The 16,998-nt window shown below is 51.4% G+C and overlaps 1 protein-coding gene across 1 annotated transcript in view; it reads right to left on the minus strand.

Annotated features, from left to right (window-relative positions):
• LOC149367653 (acetylcholinesterase-like) overlaps positions 1-15,367 on the minus strand; it is a 176,860-nt gene extending 161,493 nt beyond the window's left edge. Inside the window, exon 1 of the mRNA XM_089575250.1 lies at positions 15,165-15,367. Within this exon, the coding sequence (XP_089431376.1) occupies positions 15,165-15,367 (203 nt within the window). The remainder of the gene's footprint in view (positions 1-15,164) is intronic.
• Between the last annotated feature and the right edge of the window lie 1,631 nt (positions 15,368-16,998).

The following is a 16,998-nucleotide window of genomic DNA, read 5'->3' on the forward strand; positions in this document are numbered from 1 at the left end:
GGTCCGTTACATGGCTGTAGTTTTTAGCAGTCTACGTCGGTTCCATAGACAAGGAACGCCAGGATGATTTTAGAGCGCAGCACTTTGGCGCCCATTTCTGCGTTTCGCGGCGTCACCGTCGCCGTTGTCCCTCGTAACCAGCTCCGCAGCCGGCGCAGCGCGCTGTTTTAGAGCGCAGCTCTGTGGCGCCCGTTCCTGCGTTGTGCGGCGTCGCCGTGTTCCCTCGTAACCAGCAGTGGACACCTTAGTCGCACTTTAAGCTGCGAAACCAATGAACCGGAGCTTGGAAAGCAGAGGGAAAGGGCATAACTGCCCTCCTGGAACAGTGGACACCTCAGTCGAGCTTTAAGCTGCGTGGCTGTAGAGACAGATGTGAAAAGCTGAAACAGCTGATGAGATGCGCTCAAATCTCGCATTAGAAAGTAAACGTAATCGTCGGCAATTTTGGGGGGATCCATTTAAAAACTTTCCTTGTTTCGGGCCCGTTGGTGGGATTTCTCCTTTTTGCCACCTAAGCCACAACGGTCGCGCCGAGTGCGGTGGCAGTCAGTGAAGTTGGCACTTCGCTCCGCAGAGTCTGCAGCACAATAAAAGCTCAGTTCGACACCCAACGGTGTCGGAGCTAGTTCCTCCTCGCCTTAGCTCCGAAATGTTTAGTGACCTGTGCGTGATTCAGGAACACGCAACCCTAATCCTCCGTTATGGATTCCGGTGGTCCTTCCGCCCTTTCCAGCACTGTAGGAAAAAGCAGCACAAACACGAGGGAAGAAGGGACGAGACGAGACACAGCGCTGACTGACAACTGAAGTTTTATTCAGAGCGGCTCTGTTTAACGACAAGTAACCACACACGATAAAACACGGGGAAACAAGACAATAAACTCTACGACGATACAAGAACCTCGTCTTCTTTCCTAGCACGAAAACACGCCCACGAAATCACGAAAAATTAGATTGAATTGAAATTTAAAATTTTAACGATAATTGTTAGACTCCATAATTTTTTAGAGGCTTGTAGCACACCGCATGCAATATCCATATAAGTTTTTAGAGTCTCGAAACTGCGCTAATCTTCTGCGCTGTGGCCCAACAAATTTAGGCTATTTCGACGAGTCAGTGCACTGGAGAGGTTGCTTTGCCTGCAAGCTTCTCGAAAGAGCATGTATTTGGCGCGGTGTGCCCAGAATTTTTTGGGACACAGTGCAGAGGGCAACTGCGTTTTCTAAATTCTAAACACTAATATGTATATTACTTACCGTGGTCTACATACCTTAGTAATTAAGAAGCCGAAAAGTAATAGTTAAAAAGTTAACTGCTCCATAATAGTTAACCAACCTTCTAATTAGCACGTCTAGGCTGCATTATGATGTACTACATCGCTGACGGTGCTATGCCGAAGAAAGTGCTCTTCTAACTGAAAAAGCCTATCTTTAGAAATTGTGCAAAGCCTTAAGTAAAACACCATAGCGACTGAGGCTATGAGGGACGCCATAGTGGAGGGCTCCGGAAATTTCGACCACCTGGGGTTCTTTAACGTGCACTGACATCGCACAGTACACGGGCCTCTAGAATTTCGCCTCCATCGAAATTTGACCGCCACGAGATCGAACCCCCGTCTTTCGGCTCAGCAGCCGAGCGCCATAACCACTGAGCCGCAGCGGTGGCTTATATATATACAGGGTGGCTCAGCTTACTTGGACCAAGGTTTATAAAAAAAATTGAGCCTTCTTCAGAACTGAAATCGCGTTGACGTTGTTAGGGTTTATCTAAAGTTACAGTACCATTTTTTCACTGCTCCTATTTGGTTAATTAGTCGAGATAAATAAATTAACATTTCAAATATAGTCTGAAACCTTCAGGCGTCAATAGGAAAGTTGTGGAGCTCCAAAAATATTGTTCAAGCCAGGCACTTTCACCGAGGTAGACTTAGCGTGGCCGTTTTTATTCGGGAAAAACGAAAGCCCGCGGAGTTTAAAAAATACCGCGTGACCGCGCGCTCCGTGCGCCCAAATTCGCCGCGATTGCAGCGCTCTCATCCGTGCTTTGTAAAAAGCATCACTCGCTTCGCGCCTTTCCTTTCGTGCTGCCCGAGACAGAGCTTCGCGTTGAGCTTCGTTCCAAGATAAGCGCCAGTGGGCACGGGCGGTATACAGTTGAACGAAAGCGCGGCTCCCGTTTCTGCGGCGATAATTCCGCTCTCACGTTAGTAGAATGCATGCGGGGGAGCGATGTCAATCTCATGAGTTCGAATTTGGGAGCAAGATCCCAACAAGCAAAGGCACATATAACAAGCTTAATAACGTCGTGTGAATCACGATGAAAAACGGAAGCCGCGCTTTCTTTCAACTGCCGCTCGAACCCCTGGCGCTTCTCTTGGAACCAAGCCCAACGCGAAGCCCTGCCTTGGGCAGCACGAAAGGCGCGTAGCGAGTGATGCTTTTTACAAAGCACGGATGAGAGCGCTCTAATCGCGGCGCAATCGGGCGCACGGAGTTAAAAAAAATACCACGTGACAGAGCGCTCCGTGCGCCCGGATGCGCCGCGATTACAGCGCTCTCATCCGTGCTTTGTAAGAAACATCACCCGCTTCGGCCCTTTCGTGCTGCCCAAGACAGGGCTTCGCGATGTGCTTGGTTCCAAGATAAGCGCCAGAGGGTTCGGGCGGGAGTTGAAAGAAAGCGCGGCTCCCGTTTCTGAGGGCAATAACTGCACACTCACGTTAGCAGAATGCATGCGGAAGAACGATGACAATCTCATGAGTTTGAATTCGGTAGCAAGGTCCCAACAAGCAAAGACGCATATAACAAGCCAGATAACGTCGTGTGAATTACGCTGAAAAGCAGGAGCCGCGCTTTCTTTCCAATGCCGCCCGTACCCACTGGCGCTTATCTTGGAACCAAGCCCATCGCGAAGCCCTGTCTGGGGCAGCACGAAAGGCCCGAAGCGGGTGATGTTTCTAACGAAGCACGGATGAGAGCGCTGTAATCGCGGCGCATCGGGGCGCACAGAGCGCGCTGTCACGTGGTATTTTTTAAACTCCGGGGGCTTTCGTTTTTCTTGAATAAAAGCGGCCACGCTAAGTCAGTCTCGTTGGAAGTTCCTGGGTTGGACAATATTTGTGGAGCTCCACAACTTTCCTATTGACGCCTGAACGTTTCAAACTATATTTTAAATGTTCATTTATTAATCCCGACTAACTATTCATATAGGAGGAGCAAAAAATGGTACTGTAAATTTAGATAAACCCTAACAACATCACCCGATTTGTGGTCTGAAGAACGCTTAGTTTTTTATACATCTTGGTCCAAGTTAGCTGGGACACCCTGTACATACACACACACGCATGCACACACACACGCACGCACGCACGCACACGCACACACACGCACGCACGCGCACACGCACACACACACGCACGCACACACACACACACCAGGTGTCCTTTAGCGTCGCGTGACCCAGTGTGCAGTACTTTTTCTTTCAAGGTTATATAATTACTCAAGCTTAGCTAGCTAACTTTTTAATTACTGACTTGATGAACAAAGTGTCAATGAGAACTTGTAGATCGCTTTGAAAAACAGCTGACTGAAACATTTGCATCAGGGTGCTGTTTACGTAGTTCTTTTACCAGTCTTTAACCATGATTCGCACAGTAAAAAAAAGCCTCCACGTGACAATGGTGCCACTCGTTGTTTCTTTTCTGCTTAATTACATAGTGTGAGTTATCGTTACAAAGCCAGTGATGTCATTTATCTATAGTGAGTGTATTCTAACTGAGTGCGTTTGTCATTTCTTTTTCAAATGTATGCAAATTATGTATGATGTGATGCCAACTGCTGCCAAGATGTAGGGGCAGTCGCCTCGTCAAGCTGCCACTTGGAGCAGCATTTTGCGACTGCCCCATCCTTATTCCAAGGAAAATCAAGATTTGATTTGATTTCACTTCTAAGTCCCAAGATGTGCCTTAAAGAACAAAAACCTGTTTATTTCTGAAGTCCTCTCCTCCATGAGACTTAGGGTGTACATTGAGGCAGAGATGTGAGCGAGCAGCTGGTCACATATTGTTACGTAGCCGTTGGGGCTCGTAACCGAAAGGCTTTAATGGGGGGGGGGGGGGGGGGGGGGGTGACATGGACGGCACCGGAGAACAAGCCAAGAGCACCCAGAGGAGGCCGGAACCGATCTTCTTCTTCTTTCTCTCGGCGGTGCACGCGACTTGCGAAGAGAAGCCGCCTAGTGGCTGCTTGTGGAAACGTGGCATTACCCCCCCCCCCCCCCCTCCCTAAAAAAAAACATCGACCCGATGCATGCGCAAGAAAAGAAGGTAAGAAAAGCAGTTCACAAGAACATGGCAGAAAATAAGCAGTTCGTAAACAAGGATGGTGAGAAAATGAACGGTCACAAGAAGCATGAGGTTATGGCGTGGCGGTAGGCTGCTAGCGGTGCTCGCGCGAAAAGTACGGCTTCATTCGCACGACGTGGACGACTTCGGGCTTCTGCTGGCGGCGATGAGAAGTAGAAGAGTCGTCTGGAAGAATTTCGTATGTGACGTCACTGAGCTGACGGACCACTCTGTAGGGACCGAAGTACTGCTTTAGCAGTTTCTCGGAAAGCCCTCGGCGTCGAATCGTAGTCCACACCCACACCATGTCGTCCGGTTCGAAGGTCACTACTCGGTGGCGGTGATTGTAACGCCGAGCGTCCCGGCCTTGCTGGTTCCGGATGCGCAGTCGCTCTAGCTGCCGTGCTTCTTCGGCGCGCTGAGTAAATTCCTCGGTACCCGCTTCGGGGTCATGACCGTCATGGGGCAACATGGCCTCTAGCATGGTGGACACCTCGCGGCCATACAACAGAGAGAAGGGCGTCATGCGCGTGGTCTCTTGTTGTGCCGTATTGTACGCGAATGTGACGTACGGTAGGATGTCTGCTGTTGTGACCGTACTTCGGACCACGTGGGCCCGATCAAGCAGCTACCGTGAACAATCAACAAGGCCGACAACCTCGCGACGACCATGGGAAGTGGGATGCTTGGAATGCCCCTCCGAGCCTCAGCGGATTAGTGTAGCAGGAATGTCGAGGGCCATTGTCAGCAGTAACCCCGGCGAAATTCCTTGAGCGGAGGTGACCACTATAGCGGCGAAGGCCGGGGACGCGCCGAAGGCTTCCCTCCGTAGTCTGCCTGCTTCGCCCTAATGCGGTGAAGACCCTGGTCCCGATCCCCGAGCACATCACATCCCAAGACCGATGTTCAACGTCCACGTACATAGACAGCATGTCGGCGAGAGTTTTGTTGAGACGTTCGGTCAGGCCATTCGTCTGTGGATGGTAGGCGGTGGATTTACGGTGGGTAGTGCCACTCAGCTGCATGACGGATTCCAGCAGCTTGGCCGTGAAAGCTGTGCCTCGGTCCGTTATGACAACTGACGGGGCGCCGTGCCTGAGGACGATGCGCTTGACGAAAAATTTCGCTGCTTCGGCTGCCGTGCCTCGTTCGAGGGCCTTTGTTTCATCATAGCGCGTGAGGTAATCGGTAGCGACTATTATCCACCGGTTGCCCGAGGAGGAAGTTGGAAAAGGGCCCAACAAGTCCATGCCAACCTGCTCGAATGGAAGTCTGGGCACTTGGACAGGCTGCAGTAAACCAGCTGGCCTTACAGACGGTATTTTCCGTCGCTGGCAATCGTGGCACGTTCGTACATAGTGGCGCACTGCCGCCGCAAGTTTGGGCCAGTAAAAACTCTTTTGAATGCGAGCCAAAGTTCGAGCATAGCCGAGATGACCGGCGGTGGGATCATCATGACATGCCTGCAAGACTTCGTCGCGGAGAGTGTCTGGCACGACGAGGAGATAATCCCTTCCCGTGGGAGAAAAGTTGATCTTGTAGAGCACGTCGTTTAGGAGACAAAACGAGGAGTGCGTTCTGGCGAAGGGACGGGGTACTTCCGTAGTACGCGCTTTCAGGAAGTCGATGAGTGGAGCGAGTCCCGGGTCCTCACGTTGGCGCTGCGAAACAGTGACTGCATCGACAGTTGCGATAAGAGGGAAGTCGGGCTCTTCGTCTTCGTTCGCCGACTGAATAGGCGAACGGGACAAGCAGTCGGCGTCGTTGTGCTGGCGTCCGGACTTATACACGATGGTCATGTCGAACTTCTTGTAGACGTAAACTCCAACGTGCAAGGCGTCCGGAGGGATCACGCAAGTTCGTCAACCAGCAAAAAGAATGATGGTCGCTCACGACCTGGAAGCGGCGGCCATAAAGATACGGGCGAAATTTCATCACTGCCCAGACAACAGCGAGGCACTCTTTCTCGGTGGTGGAATAATTGGTTTCAGCACGAGACAAAGTCCGGCTAGCGTACGCGATGACTCGCTCAGCGCCATCCTGCCACTGTACGAGCACAGCGCCGAGGCCTACGTTGCTTGCATCCGTGTGAACCAGGATCTCGGCATGGGCATCGAAGTGGGCAAGCACAGGCGTTCTTTGCAAGCGGTGGCGTAATTCATCGAATGCCTTTTGCTGTTCGTCTGTCCAGGCGAAGGTGACATCATCTCGGGTGAGACGCGTCAACGGGGCAGCAATTCGTGAAAAGTTTGCAATGAATCGGCGGTAATAGGCGCAGAGTCCCAAAAAACGCCGGACTGTCTTCTTGTCGGATGGAGTCGGGAAGTTGGCGACGGCTGCAGTTTTGGCGGGATCGGGCTGAACACCTCGACGGCTGACGACGTGGCCCAGGAACAGGAGCTCTTCGTAACCGAAGTGGCACTTTTCAGGTTTTAACGTGAGGCCGGCAGATCTTATAGCCTGTAGCACGGTGGAAAGGCGTTGGAGGTGTTCCTCGAACGTTGGGGAAAACACAATAACGTCGTCCAGATATACTAAACAAGTTTGCCATTTAAGGCCGGATAAGACTGCGTCCATCATTCGCTGGAATGTCGCTGGAGCGGAGCACAATCCAAACGGTAGGACCTTGAACTCGTAAAGTCCATCCGGCGTGACAAACGCAGTCCCGTTCGTCTACTTCGATCTGCCAATAACCGCTTTTGAGATCGAGCGAGGAGAAGTAGCGCGCATGGCGCAGCCGGTCCAAGGAGTCATCAATGCGTGGTAGCGGGTAGACGTCTTTTTTTGTGACCTGGTTGAATTTGCGGTAGTCAACACAGAATCTCAGACTGCCGTCTTTCTTCTTAACCAAGACGACAGGTGAAGCCCAGGGACTCCTCGATGGCTGTATGACACCGTCATTCAGCATTTCGTCTACCTGCTGAGCGATGACTTCGCGTTCCCGCGGTGACACTCGATATGGGTTCTGTCGGACTGGTCGGATACGTTCGTCGGTGTATTATGCGGTGCTTGGTGAGGGGCGTCTGCTTGACCGCGGAGGCAGACGAGAAACAGTCGTGAAACTGACAGAGCAGCCCGACAAGTCGATCCTTCTCGGTAGGTGGTAGAGCGGGGTTCACATCGAGGGCGAATTGGGCCGTTCGGCTGGCAGAAGTACCGGTCTGGAGTGCGATGCAATCAGAAGTTTCGGCGATATCTTCCAAGTAGGCGACCGTGGTCCCTTTAGCGATGCGTTGTCGCTCATTGCCGAAGTTGGTAAGGAGTACATCCGCGAGGCCGTTGGTCGGATGGACGATACCGCGGGCAACACAGACGCCGTGATGGAGCAGAAGCTCAGTGTTCTGTTCGGCCACCCCTGCAGCACTGGACTGGTCATCGCACCTGACGGTAACGAGAGTACATGAGCGTGGCGGCACGGTTACATCCGCGTCAAGGATGCGCAAAGGTGCGTGGCGTCGTTCGGCGTCTGCGGAAGGCGGTGCAGGCGGTGAAAACGTGATCAAACGGCGAGGAACGTTAATGACGGCACCATGCTGTCGTAAAAAGTCAAGGCCGAGGATGAGGTCCTTGCAACAGTTGGGAAGAATAACGAAAACCGCAACAAACACGGAGTCGGCAATGGTGACTCGTGCATGCAACGCCCTAAAGGTGTCATAAGGTGGCCACCAGCAGTACGAATTTGGGGTCCAGGCCATTCAGTCCTAACTTTTGCGAGCCGATCCGCGAAATTCTTGCTGATTATTGAGAAGTCTGCTCCTGTATCTACTAAAGCAGTCACTGGGTGCCCGTCAACAAGCACGGGAAGGTCGGCGCTAGCTGTGTCATCGGTATGAAGGAAGCTCGGAGTCACGGAATCACGCTGCGTCGCCACGGGGGGGGGGGGGGGGGGGGGGGGGGGGGGGGGGGGGGGTCTTCGGGACGTCGGTTTCGTTTTTCAGCAACCTGCCCCCCTGAGGTCGCCGCCTTCAGTTTCCCCGGCGTGGGCTTGGCGACCGCCCCCTCAGCGTATCGCTGAAAGTACGACGGCTAGGTGACGAGTAGCGGACGGGAGGTGACCGTTGGCGGCCGTTCGGTAAAGTCTGCTGGGCAGCAAGGTATTCCTCGATTTCCCGAGGTCGCTCACCGAACCGTGGGCGCGGGGCGTGACGTGAAAATCCCTGAAGCCCGAGTTCACGGTAGGGGCAGCGCCGATACAGGTGGCCGGCTTCCCCGCAGTGGAAGCAGAGCGGCCGCTGACGAGGAGTGCGCCAGATGTCGGCCTCCCGGACCGGTGGTTGCATGGCGAGTCCCTGCTGCGGTGGCCGCTGGTAGGAGGGTGGCGGCAGAACGGACGGCGGCTGCGAGTCGAACGGGATAGGCTGCGCGGGAGGCACCGCGGGCTGACGGACAGCTGCTGCATAACTCAGAGGGCGTGGCTCGGGCAGCAACTGAGGCGGTGCAAACGCTTGCCGGATCTCCTCGCGCACGACTTCAGTGAGGGCAGCGGCTGTGGGATCAGGCGAGATGATCTGGAGTTTCCGGAGCTCCTCGCGAACTACGTCTCGGATCAACTCTCGCAAAGAGGAATGTTCACTGGCGCTGCACGAAGCGGCCACTGAGCTGAAGGGCTGAACGCACGCAGACTCGTTTCGTCGGGAACGTTGCTGCAGGGCTCGCTCAAAGAGGGTTGCTTCACTGATGAAGTCGGCAACGGTCTGGGGGGGATATCCGCACCAAACCAGTGAAAAGATGTTCTTTTACCCCCTGCATCAGGTGGCGCAACTTCGCGGCCTCCATCATGTCGGGATCAGCCCGCCGACAAAGACGGGTCACGTCCTCGGCAAACATGGCGACGCTCTCGTTGGGCTTTTGGATGCGGGCTTCCAGGAGGCGGCGCGCTCGGTCGCGGCGGTCGGGGCTGGAAAACGTATCGCGCAGCTGCTAGCGGAAGGCATCCCAGCTTTGAAGACCGGTCTCCCGGTTCTCGTACCAGGTTTTGGCGCCGTCTTCCAGCGCGAAGTATACGTTGCGCAGCTTCATGGCAGAACTCCACTGATTAAAGTTGGCCACACGTTCAAACTGTTCAAGCCAGTCGTCGACGTCTTCAGCAGGAGCGCCATGGAAACTCGTCGGTACACGGGGCTGCTGGAGGGTTAGATGAGGGGAACTCGCTTGCGCCATGGGATGAAGCTTAACGGGGCGGCGGTCGGGAAGGAGACCGAACTCTGGGGAGAGGCCGTGAACGCGGCGGCTGCTGCGATGAACGGGCGTAGACACCAGCGGGAGTCGGTCGGGACTCGCTGAACCGCTGTGAGAAGAGGTCCGGGACATGGGATCTTGAATGCACCTCCACCAGTGTTACGTAGCCGTTGGGGCTCGTAACCGAAAGGCTTTAATGGGGGGGTGACGTGGACGGCACCGGAGAACAAGCCAAGAGCACCCAGAGGAGGCCGGAACCGATCTTCTTCTTCTTTCACTCGGCGGTGCACGCGACTTGCGAAGAGCAGCCGCCTAGTGGCTGCTTGTGGAAACGTGGCAATATTATAACATTCTTTTAAGGCCAATAAATAAAACGTCGTAATGGAAACAGCACTTCTAGCGGTTTTTCGAGACGATCTAAAACTTTTGAAGTGACACACTTCTGGTGGCGTCAATAATTAACAAGTTAGCTACTCAAGCTTAACTATTTAATTAGCTTTGGAGAATGGAAAAAATACTCGGCTAGGCCACGCGACTCTGAACAAACGTCAGTTGATTGCACAGAACTGCGACACTCGACTATTTTAAAACGTTGGGACCCTATATATATTCAAGACCTTTCTTCAAGAAGAAGCTAGGTCTTCCGATCCGAACGGCGAGTCAAATAAATGTTTCCTTTAACGAGGCGTATACTTTGCTATTATATTCCTATAAGCAATCACGTACTTCATGCTGTCGTAACCTATATAAATTTGTTTTTTTCTTCTTCCTTCTTAATTAGTTTTCAGGTTACGATAACAATGCGCTTCATTAGTTCACAAGGGAAGGGAAATAAGGGCGCTTTCGACATGCATATGAAGGAAGCGAACAGTCATCGAAACCAAGGTGCATAGGGGAATGTTTCACTTTTGAGGTTATGATTAATGGGAGAATAATACTGCGATTAATATGCGGCTTAAAGACAATTAATTATAAAGGTCAAGCAAAACCAACCATTTCCCCGAATTTCGCGTCCGGTGCTCAGCCAACGGAGCTGCGGTGGTGGCTTTTCAGTGTCCCACTTTGCAACCTAAGCTTGAGAGTATCCACTGCCACAGTCATCGTCCACAGCAACGGACGCAATGCGTGTTGTTTGACCACGAATGTGACGTGGCACCTGTTCGAACAGTGGCGGTGGAAGCTGTGCGAGAGCCACGTATGACATCAAGACTGCCAGAACCGAGGGCCTCGTTAAATTGACGAGGTAAAAATAAGGGGCGCGCTATGACACAGAAATCAAAGTAACCGACAGTCACCAAAAAAAGGAGAAGTAAATTGGAATGCGTTTCTAACACTTATTTTTTTTATAATTTGCCCTGCTAACCATTGTCAAATAATGAGGAAATTTTTATAAGGGCTCCTACTTCTTCAATGTATTTTAGCTACTATCTCTGAGCTGCTTTCTCGAGATCTGCTTGGTGGAAAGTCGGCGCACTGATATTGTTATCAGCTTTGCACGCAATCTTTGCTGCACAATAAATGATTTTAGTAGACGCTATTACTTTTTGTTTACTTCTTACTCGACCTTTCCAATTTTAAGGGCGAAACGGTCAATAAGAATCTTGGGCAACAAAAGCCTCTGTATTATGTTACACAATTTCAGTTGAGTACTCCGATAAATACTGCGACAAATATTTCTAATAGTAATAATAATATGAAGATATTTCTGGCGCTTGCGGTTTATTAATAAATGGGTCAGTAGTTGCAAAAATTGATGTCTTGAAATGATTGGCTTTGAATTCAGAAGAGAGTTCAGTTACAAAATTAAACGCAAAAAAAAGCAAGTTGATTGCGCTTTCAGTAGCTACCAGCTACGTAGTAGTGTCCACAATTATTATTTCTCTTATTTTTGTACCTGTTTTGTTCGGGCCTATTTGGTGAGCGGCGTTTCACCTAAGAGAGCAGCCTGGTGAAGCACCGAATGGAGTGTCCGCTGCGGCAATGCTGCCGTCCTTTAAGGCAAGCGCGGCGTTGACCATGGATATTTTCAGCGTCGTAAGGCCAATAACCACGCTCCCGAAAGAAATTCCACACCAGTTTACGCACCTCGTAGAGAGGTTTCTTTTTCTTTCGCAACGGTCAAGGAGGCACCCATGGCTCGTATGTGCATGCCATGAATTTCGAAAATTAAGAACGCGTGGAAGACGACAGCTGCATAAACAAGCGGCGCCTCGTCGGGCGGCGTTGCCAAAATTCAGAAGCATGATGTTCTACACTGCAGTCATCGGCGGCTCTGCAGTAATCAGCGCAGAATGAATGCCTCTACTCATCCCAATACCTTCCGCACGCGAGCCCCACAGCTGAAAAACAGTTGAGTGGGCTCCGAAAGGGCCTCTAATAAAGTTTCGGCAGGCCTGGGATCTTGAAGCACATCGCTCGACGAATGCTGCCCAGCAACAATTTTTTCAATGCGATTCGCAGAAGCTGTTATATGTCCCCAAAATGTGAATTTCAGCGTCTTCGCGCCTTTCCCTCTCCTCTCGTCACTTTCTGCACCCTGGAAGGTCGGCACTCCTCCGCCGGCTCCACCTCCGGGGGCGGAGCTTCCTGACCCGTCGGAGCTACGCGTCTTATTGGCCGCGGCCACGGTAGCTGCCTGGAGCCTGAAAAAATCTAACCAATAGCCGTCTACCAACTTGAGTACGCAGGAGCGAGCGACGGAGGAGGGTGCGAGCATGGAAAGTGCCGGGAAGGGCTCGCCAACTTTCTCGCGTGGTTGTGGGTCCTCTGCTGCATGTAAAAGTGTATTATTTGGCCCAGATGTTCATGAAAACGCAATTCAGTGATTGAACGAGTTCATGTGCTCTGCTTAGAAGGTGTTTCAGAGCTCCTTTGATATTTCTAGCAGAGACAAAGCAATGAAGCAGCGCAACAGCGAAAAACACATTTCAGACAAAATACGTGAAGTCTAGAGCTAAACTGTAATGAAAGACAAAATGCTTCTTTGTTATCAGATGAACGCTAACAATCCCTCTGAGCGTGAAGAAGATTAGTTTACCTCTCTTTTTGAGCTACACATTGCACCTAGGTGTAAAATGGGGCAAGATTGGTGATCATCTAGCCTTGTAAAGATTCACTTTTTTACTTAAAAAATAATCGGCACGCAAGAGGGCCGTTGAGTCTTGCTCAGGGAAAAGGGGAAATTTCCTATCACACCCCCCCCCCCCCCCCCCCCCAAAATGATTTTTTGAATGGGATAAAATGCGGACAATTTTACGGTGAGCGCGGCAGCTGCGCAAGTCTGCTTTGAAAGGGTGCTGATCATGTATTTCATCCAGTTATGAATGCAGTTTAGCTCTAAGGAAATAAATGTGCTGCGAAATCGGTTTTTAACCGGCATAAAATTGCAGGCGCTGATTTTCTGCACGAGATTCTTTCCAAATTCCAACCGTTCTGAAAAATATGTGCCCGCCCCAGTAACCATTGTGGCATATCAAAGCGCTGGTGCGGCCCGCTTTTGTGAGCCCACTTTGAGCTCCCGGTGAAAATCCCGTGAGGTGTTTCCGGGGGGGATTTTCTCCGTGGTGTTGCGTTGTGTCTGCTCCGGTAGCGGACTCAACGGGTAGCGAAAAACCAAGTCAGTAGTCGAGCTGCAGGCACTTGGGCATCGGGGCTGACGCCGATGCAGAGACGGGTCGAGTAAGAGAGAAACTTTGCAGAGATTTATTTACATGGTGATCAAGGAGATTTCGGTACTGAATATGAGCACTGCGGCTTCTTTTAAAGGGGTCCCTTGTCCCTGGGTCCCTGGTTGGGGAATTTAGCTCGATTAAAGGCGTCCAATCATTGGAGTTTAGGTCACTTGTACAGTCTTCGGGAACCGCCCACCAGGACGTCCCCGACACACTCTCGCCACATCCGGCTAAATGTTGTCCCGGCCGTTCTTGCAGCAGTGATGACAAGCACGGAAGGAGATCCAAGTGGGGGCCAAGTCCAGACACCTGAACTGCACAGCTCTCCGTGTGGACGGAATGCCGAAGCCTCACTCGCGCTTGGGGTTGCGCACAAGGCAAGAGAAGTCTCTTCGGAAGCGCGAGTATCCAACCGTCGTTGCTCGCTGTAAACAACCTCTGCCGCCTCCGCCGTGATGGACTGCCGAAGCTTCCCTCGCGCCCAGGGTTCCGCACAAGGCAAGAGGAGAAGTCTCTTCAGAAGCGCGAGTACACAGGCGTCGTTGCTCGTTGTAAACAGCTTCTGCCGCATCCAGCGTGAATCACGCAGACCACCGCCGTCGCCGCCGACGCACACGACACCATGCTGCTGTGCCCAAGTAGATGGCCGTGATGAAACTTTCCAGGCAGCGGACGGCCATCTCCACACCGCGGTCGCGATGCACAGAGGAATTTGAAACGTAAGAGCACCGCGAGCCCGTGGGATCAGCCGGAAGGAATTTGCGCAGACAAGCGGATGTCCATCTGAAACCCACTGTCTCGAAGCTCAGAATAATTCGAAACGTAACAGTGGCCACGAATGGCTTTGTAGCGGCTCCTATGGCAGGAGCGGTTTCTGCTCCTCCCAGCTACAGACGGGGGAGAGAGGTAAACCTCTTCTTCACACCCGGCCGTAGTAATTCTTGCGGGGCAGTTGGTCTTCAAAGTTTACAAAGAGCGATATTTGTATGGCGTGGCTATTTTATTGTCCATTTGGTACTTTCTTTCTTAATCAGTACCTCTTTCTAAGAAATTAGACACACTAGATAGCTTACATAAGTAGGCATACACCACAGGACACGCAAGGTCGCCCTTAACAAAGTCGAACGAACGTTCATTAAGGCCAAGGGATAGCGTGTCAGGCTCGCAATCCGAGGGTCATGAGTTCGATTCTCAAGTAATTATCCCAAATTTATTTTCAGCTTAATTAACTTTACAGCTTATGCCATAACGACATTTAAGTTAAGCTACGAGCTCATAGTCACAGAGCTTGAATCATGTTTATTCGAAAGCTCAACGTATGGCCTCACAATCCTGTCGACCACTCTTGCAAGAGTGACAACGCGCGCGTCTTTTTCCTCAGAAAGTACGCTCGAACGCAGCCGCATTAAAATTTCGCGATTCATAGCTGCGCTTATCACGGTGCGTAAAGCTTGACTCATTTACGCTGCTTGGCTGCTAGACCTTCAGGCCCAAAAGGCTTTGCACAAGGGGGCTAAGCTGGCGGCTTCGACCAATGGGGTCCCGGAATAGGGACTCCACCCACAGAGGTGAGGGACTCCACCCTCACCTCTTTTATTAAATAAAGGCCATTCATCATCATAATCATCATCAGAACGTAAAGGCTCGAGCTATGCGACGCAGGTCGTGTCGAATACCCGGCAAGCGTTTTGTACAAAGCTACTTCCAGCACTCGTCTAGCTGTGTTACAGCTGTGCTATTTGCGCGCGAAACGCCTCTGCAGGCTGCGTAAAATTTTAAAATCACAAAGCTACTTATCAATAACTAAATAAATTTGAACCTGTCCCCGAGGTTAAATTCTAAGATATCGACAGGGCACTCCTTTGGTCAAACAAATGTGCCCATTCCAGAGCGCGTTCGTTTCAGGAGCTTGCGCTAACCAGCTGGACGTATTGCTTGGCTGCACGGATATCCATGCAGCAGTGGTTGGCTTACGTGGAGTTCAGGTGAAAGACGATGGAGGAGTAGGCGCTCCAGAGACTACGTTCTTGCTGCGAGCCGTTTCCCGTGCGAAGAGACGTGCTGCGCGTTGCGGTCGTCAAAGGGCGGCTTGCACTACGAGGCGAGGCGGCGGCCGCCTCCGAGCTCTTGCCCGGGAGAGGATGGGGCGGAACTTCCACGCTAGAGCCACTATCCATGCTTCTTCTTCTTCTTCTTCTTCTTCACCATAAGAAAATGGCACATACCCACGCGGGGGGATTGGCCAAGGTGCGGTGGTGAATGCCAAGGAGGTATGAGTGCGGGAAAAAAAGCTAAGTAAAATAGTAGAATGTTTGAAATCAGAAAATATGTATGAATTGTTAGAAATGTTAATAATAAGCAAATTAGATACATCAGGAAACAAACTAAAATACGCTTTTGGACATTCAGTGGAATTTTATATGGATTTAACAGGGTAAGCGCCCAGTTGCAATGATGTAATCATGAAGGTAGCCGCAAATAGTGCTTAACGAAAATCCCGTGGCGCTCGCACCAAACGAGAGCAGAACTGGTAAAGACAAAGGGAGTCCTAACCTCGAAAGAGGGTCTTCCAAATACTGTTTTCTCTGAAAAGCGAACCGCCGGCAAGAGAGGAGATAATGGTCAATTGATTCAACTTCTCCGCATGTGTTACAAAGGTTACTCGTAGCGAACCCGCATCTGCATAAGTACAAGTTGAGGTGGGGGATTCTGCATCGCAGAAGCGTCATGGACACCTCACACCGCCTTGTCTTACATGATCGAACATTCCATGGGAACTTTAAATGTTGAAAGTCCACGGTATTCAGCAACGGATCACCCAAGCTGGCTGAGATATGTTGGAACCGCTGGAAACGGGAGGTCTCCAACATAACAAGGTGCGGTACGGGATATATTACAGGGGCAGTTAGAGCTGACCTTGCCAAAAAATCGGCCACCTCGTTGAAATAGATTCCCGAATGACCAGGTACCCAGACAAAGCGGACCTCCCTTACTGTGCGCGCTGCGCCCACTTCTTCTTCTTGTTGGTCTCTGCACGTGTCCAAGAAAGTGCGTCTTCATGGTGACCATCACTGTAGCTCGAGTGTACTGCTGCAGTTTTCGTCACGCGACCTAGCGTTAGAAGGCGTGGTCAACCCTAGAAGCTTTGGCGCACCCTTTCGCACATCACCTTGGTGATTCACGAGGGCTGCACAAGTGTGCTGTTTCAACTGCGACGGACAGGAAGGGCTACGCTTGTTCATCGGCTCAAGCTAAAACTTGCCGCTTTAGCCCTATTTCTCTCAGCCCATTTGTTGCCTAACTGACACTTTCGGTGCCCTATACATTGTAGCCAAAAAAACAATAGCACTCTTGTCCAATGGAGGGGAATGGTTCCAACATGTTTTAAATTTCACTCAATGCCTCGCTTTTTCTCCCGCTGCCATTTTCACAGTGCTAGGTATGAAGGCAAAAGTTCCTTGGGAAAACGCTTTTGTCGCCATCTTAAAAAAGCGTCCGTGCAGCCAAGCGTGACTGGAAGGAAGGCGATGGGTGCCCGCCCACTGTCCCGCGACCACCATAACAAATAGTTCTGTGGAAATGGTGCAGAAGGGGCAGGTAGACGTGTTTCTTGGAAACAAAGTGAACAAGGGAGGGAGAAGCCTCAGAGTGCGTGCTAATATTTCGACAAGGGGACTTGTCTTTGTCTGGGCAAAGCGTTCATCATTGGCGGCGTTGAAAAAGGGTCTTCCCTTCAGAGGGGAAAGCCTGTTGAAGAGGAGGAGGGCGTTAAAGGGGAAGGGTGTTAGGATGGGGAGGGTGAGTCTTG

This window comes from Amblyomma mixtum, chromosome 1 (assembly GCF_055824585.1).
Source record: "Amblyomma mixtum isolate Tamu chromosome 1, ASM5582458v1, whole genome shotgun sequence".
NCBI lineage: Eukaryota > Metazoa > Arthropoda > Arachnida > Ixodida > Ixodidae > Amblyomma > Amblyomma mixtum.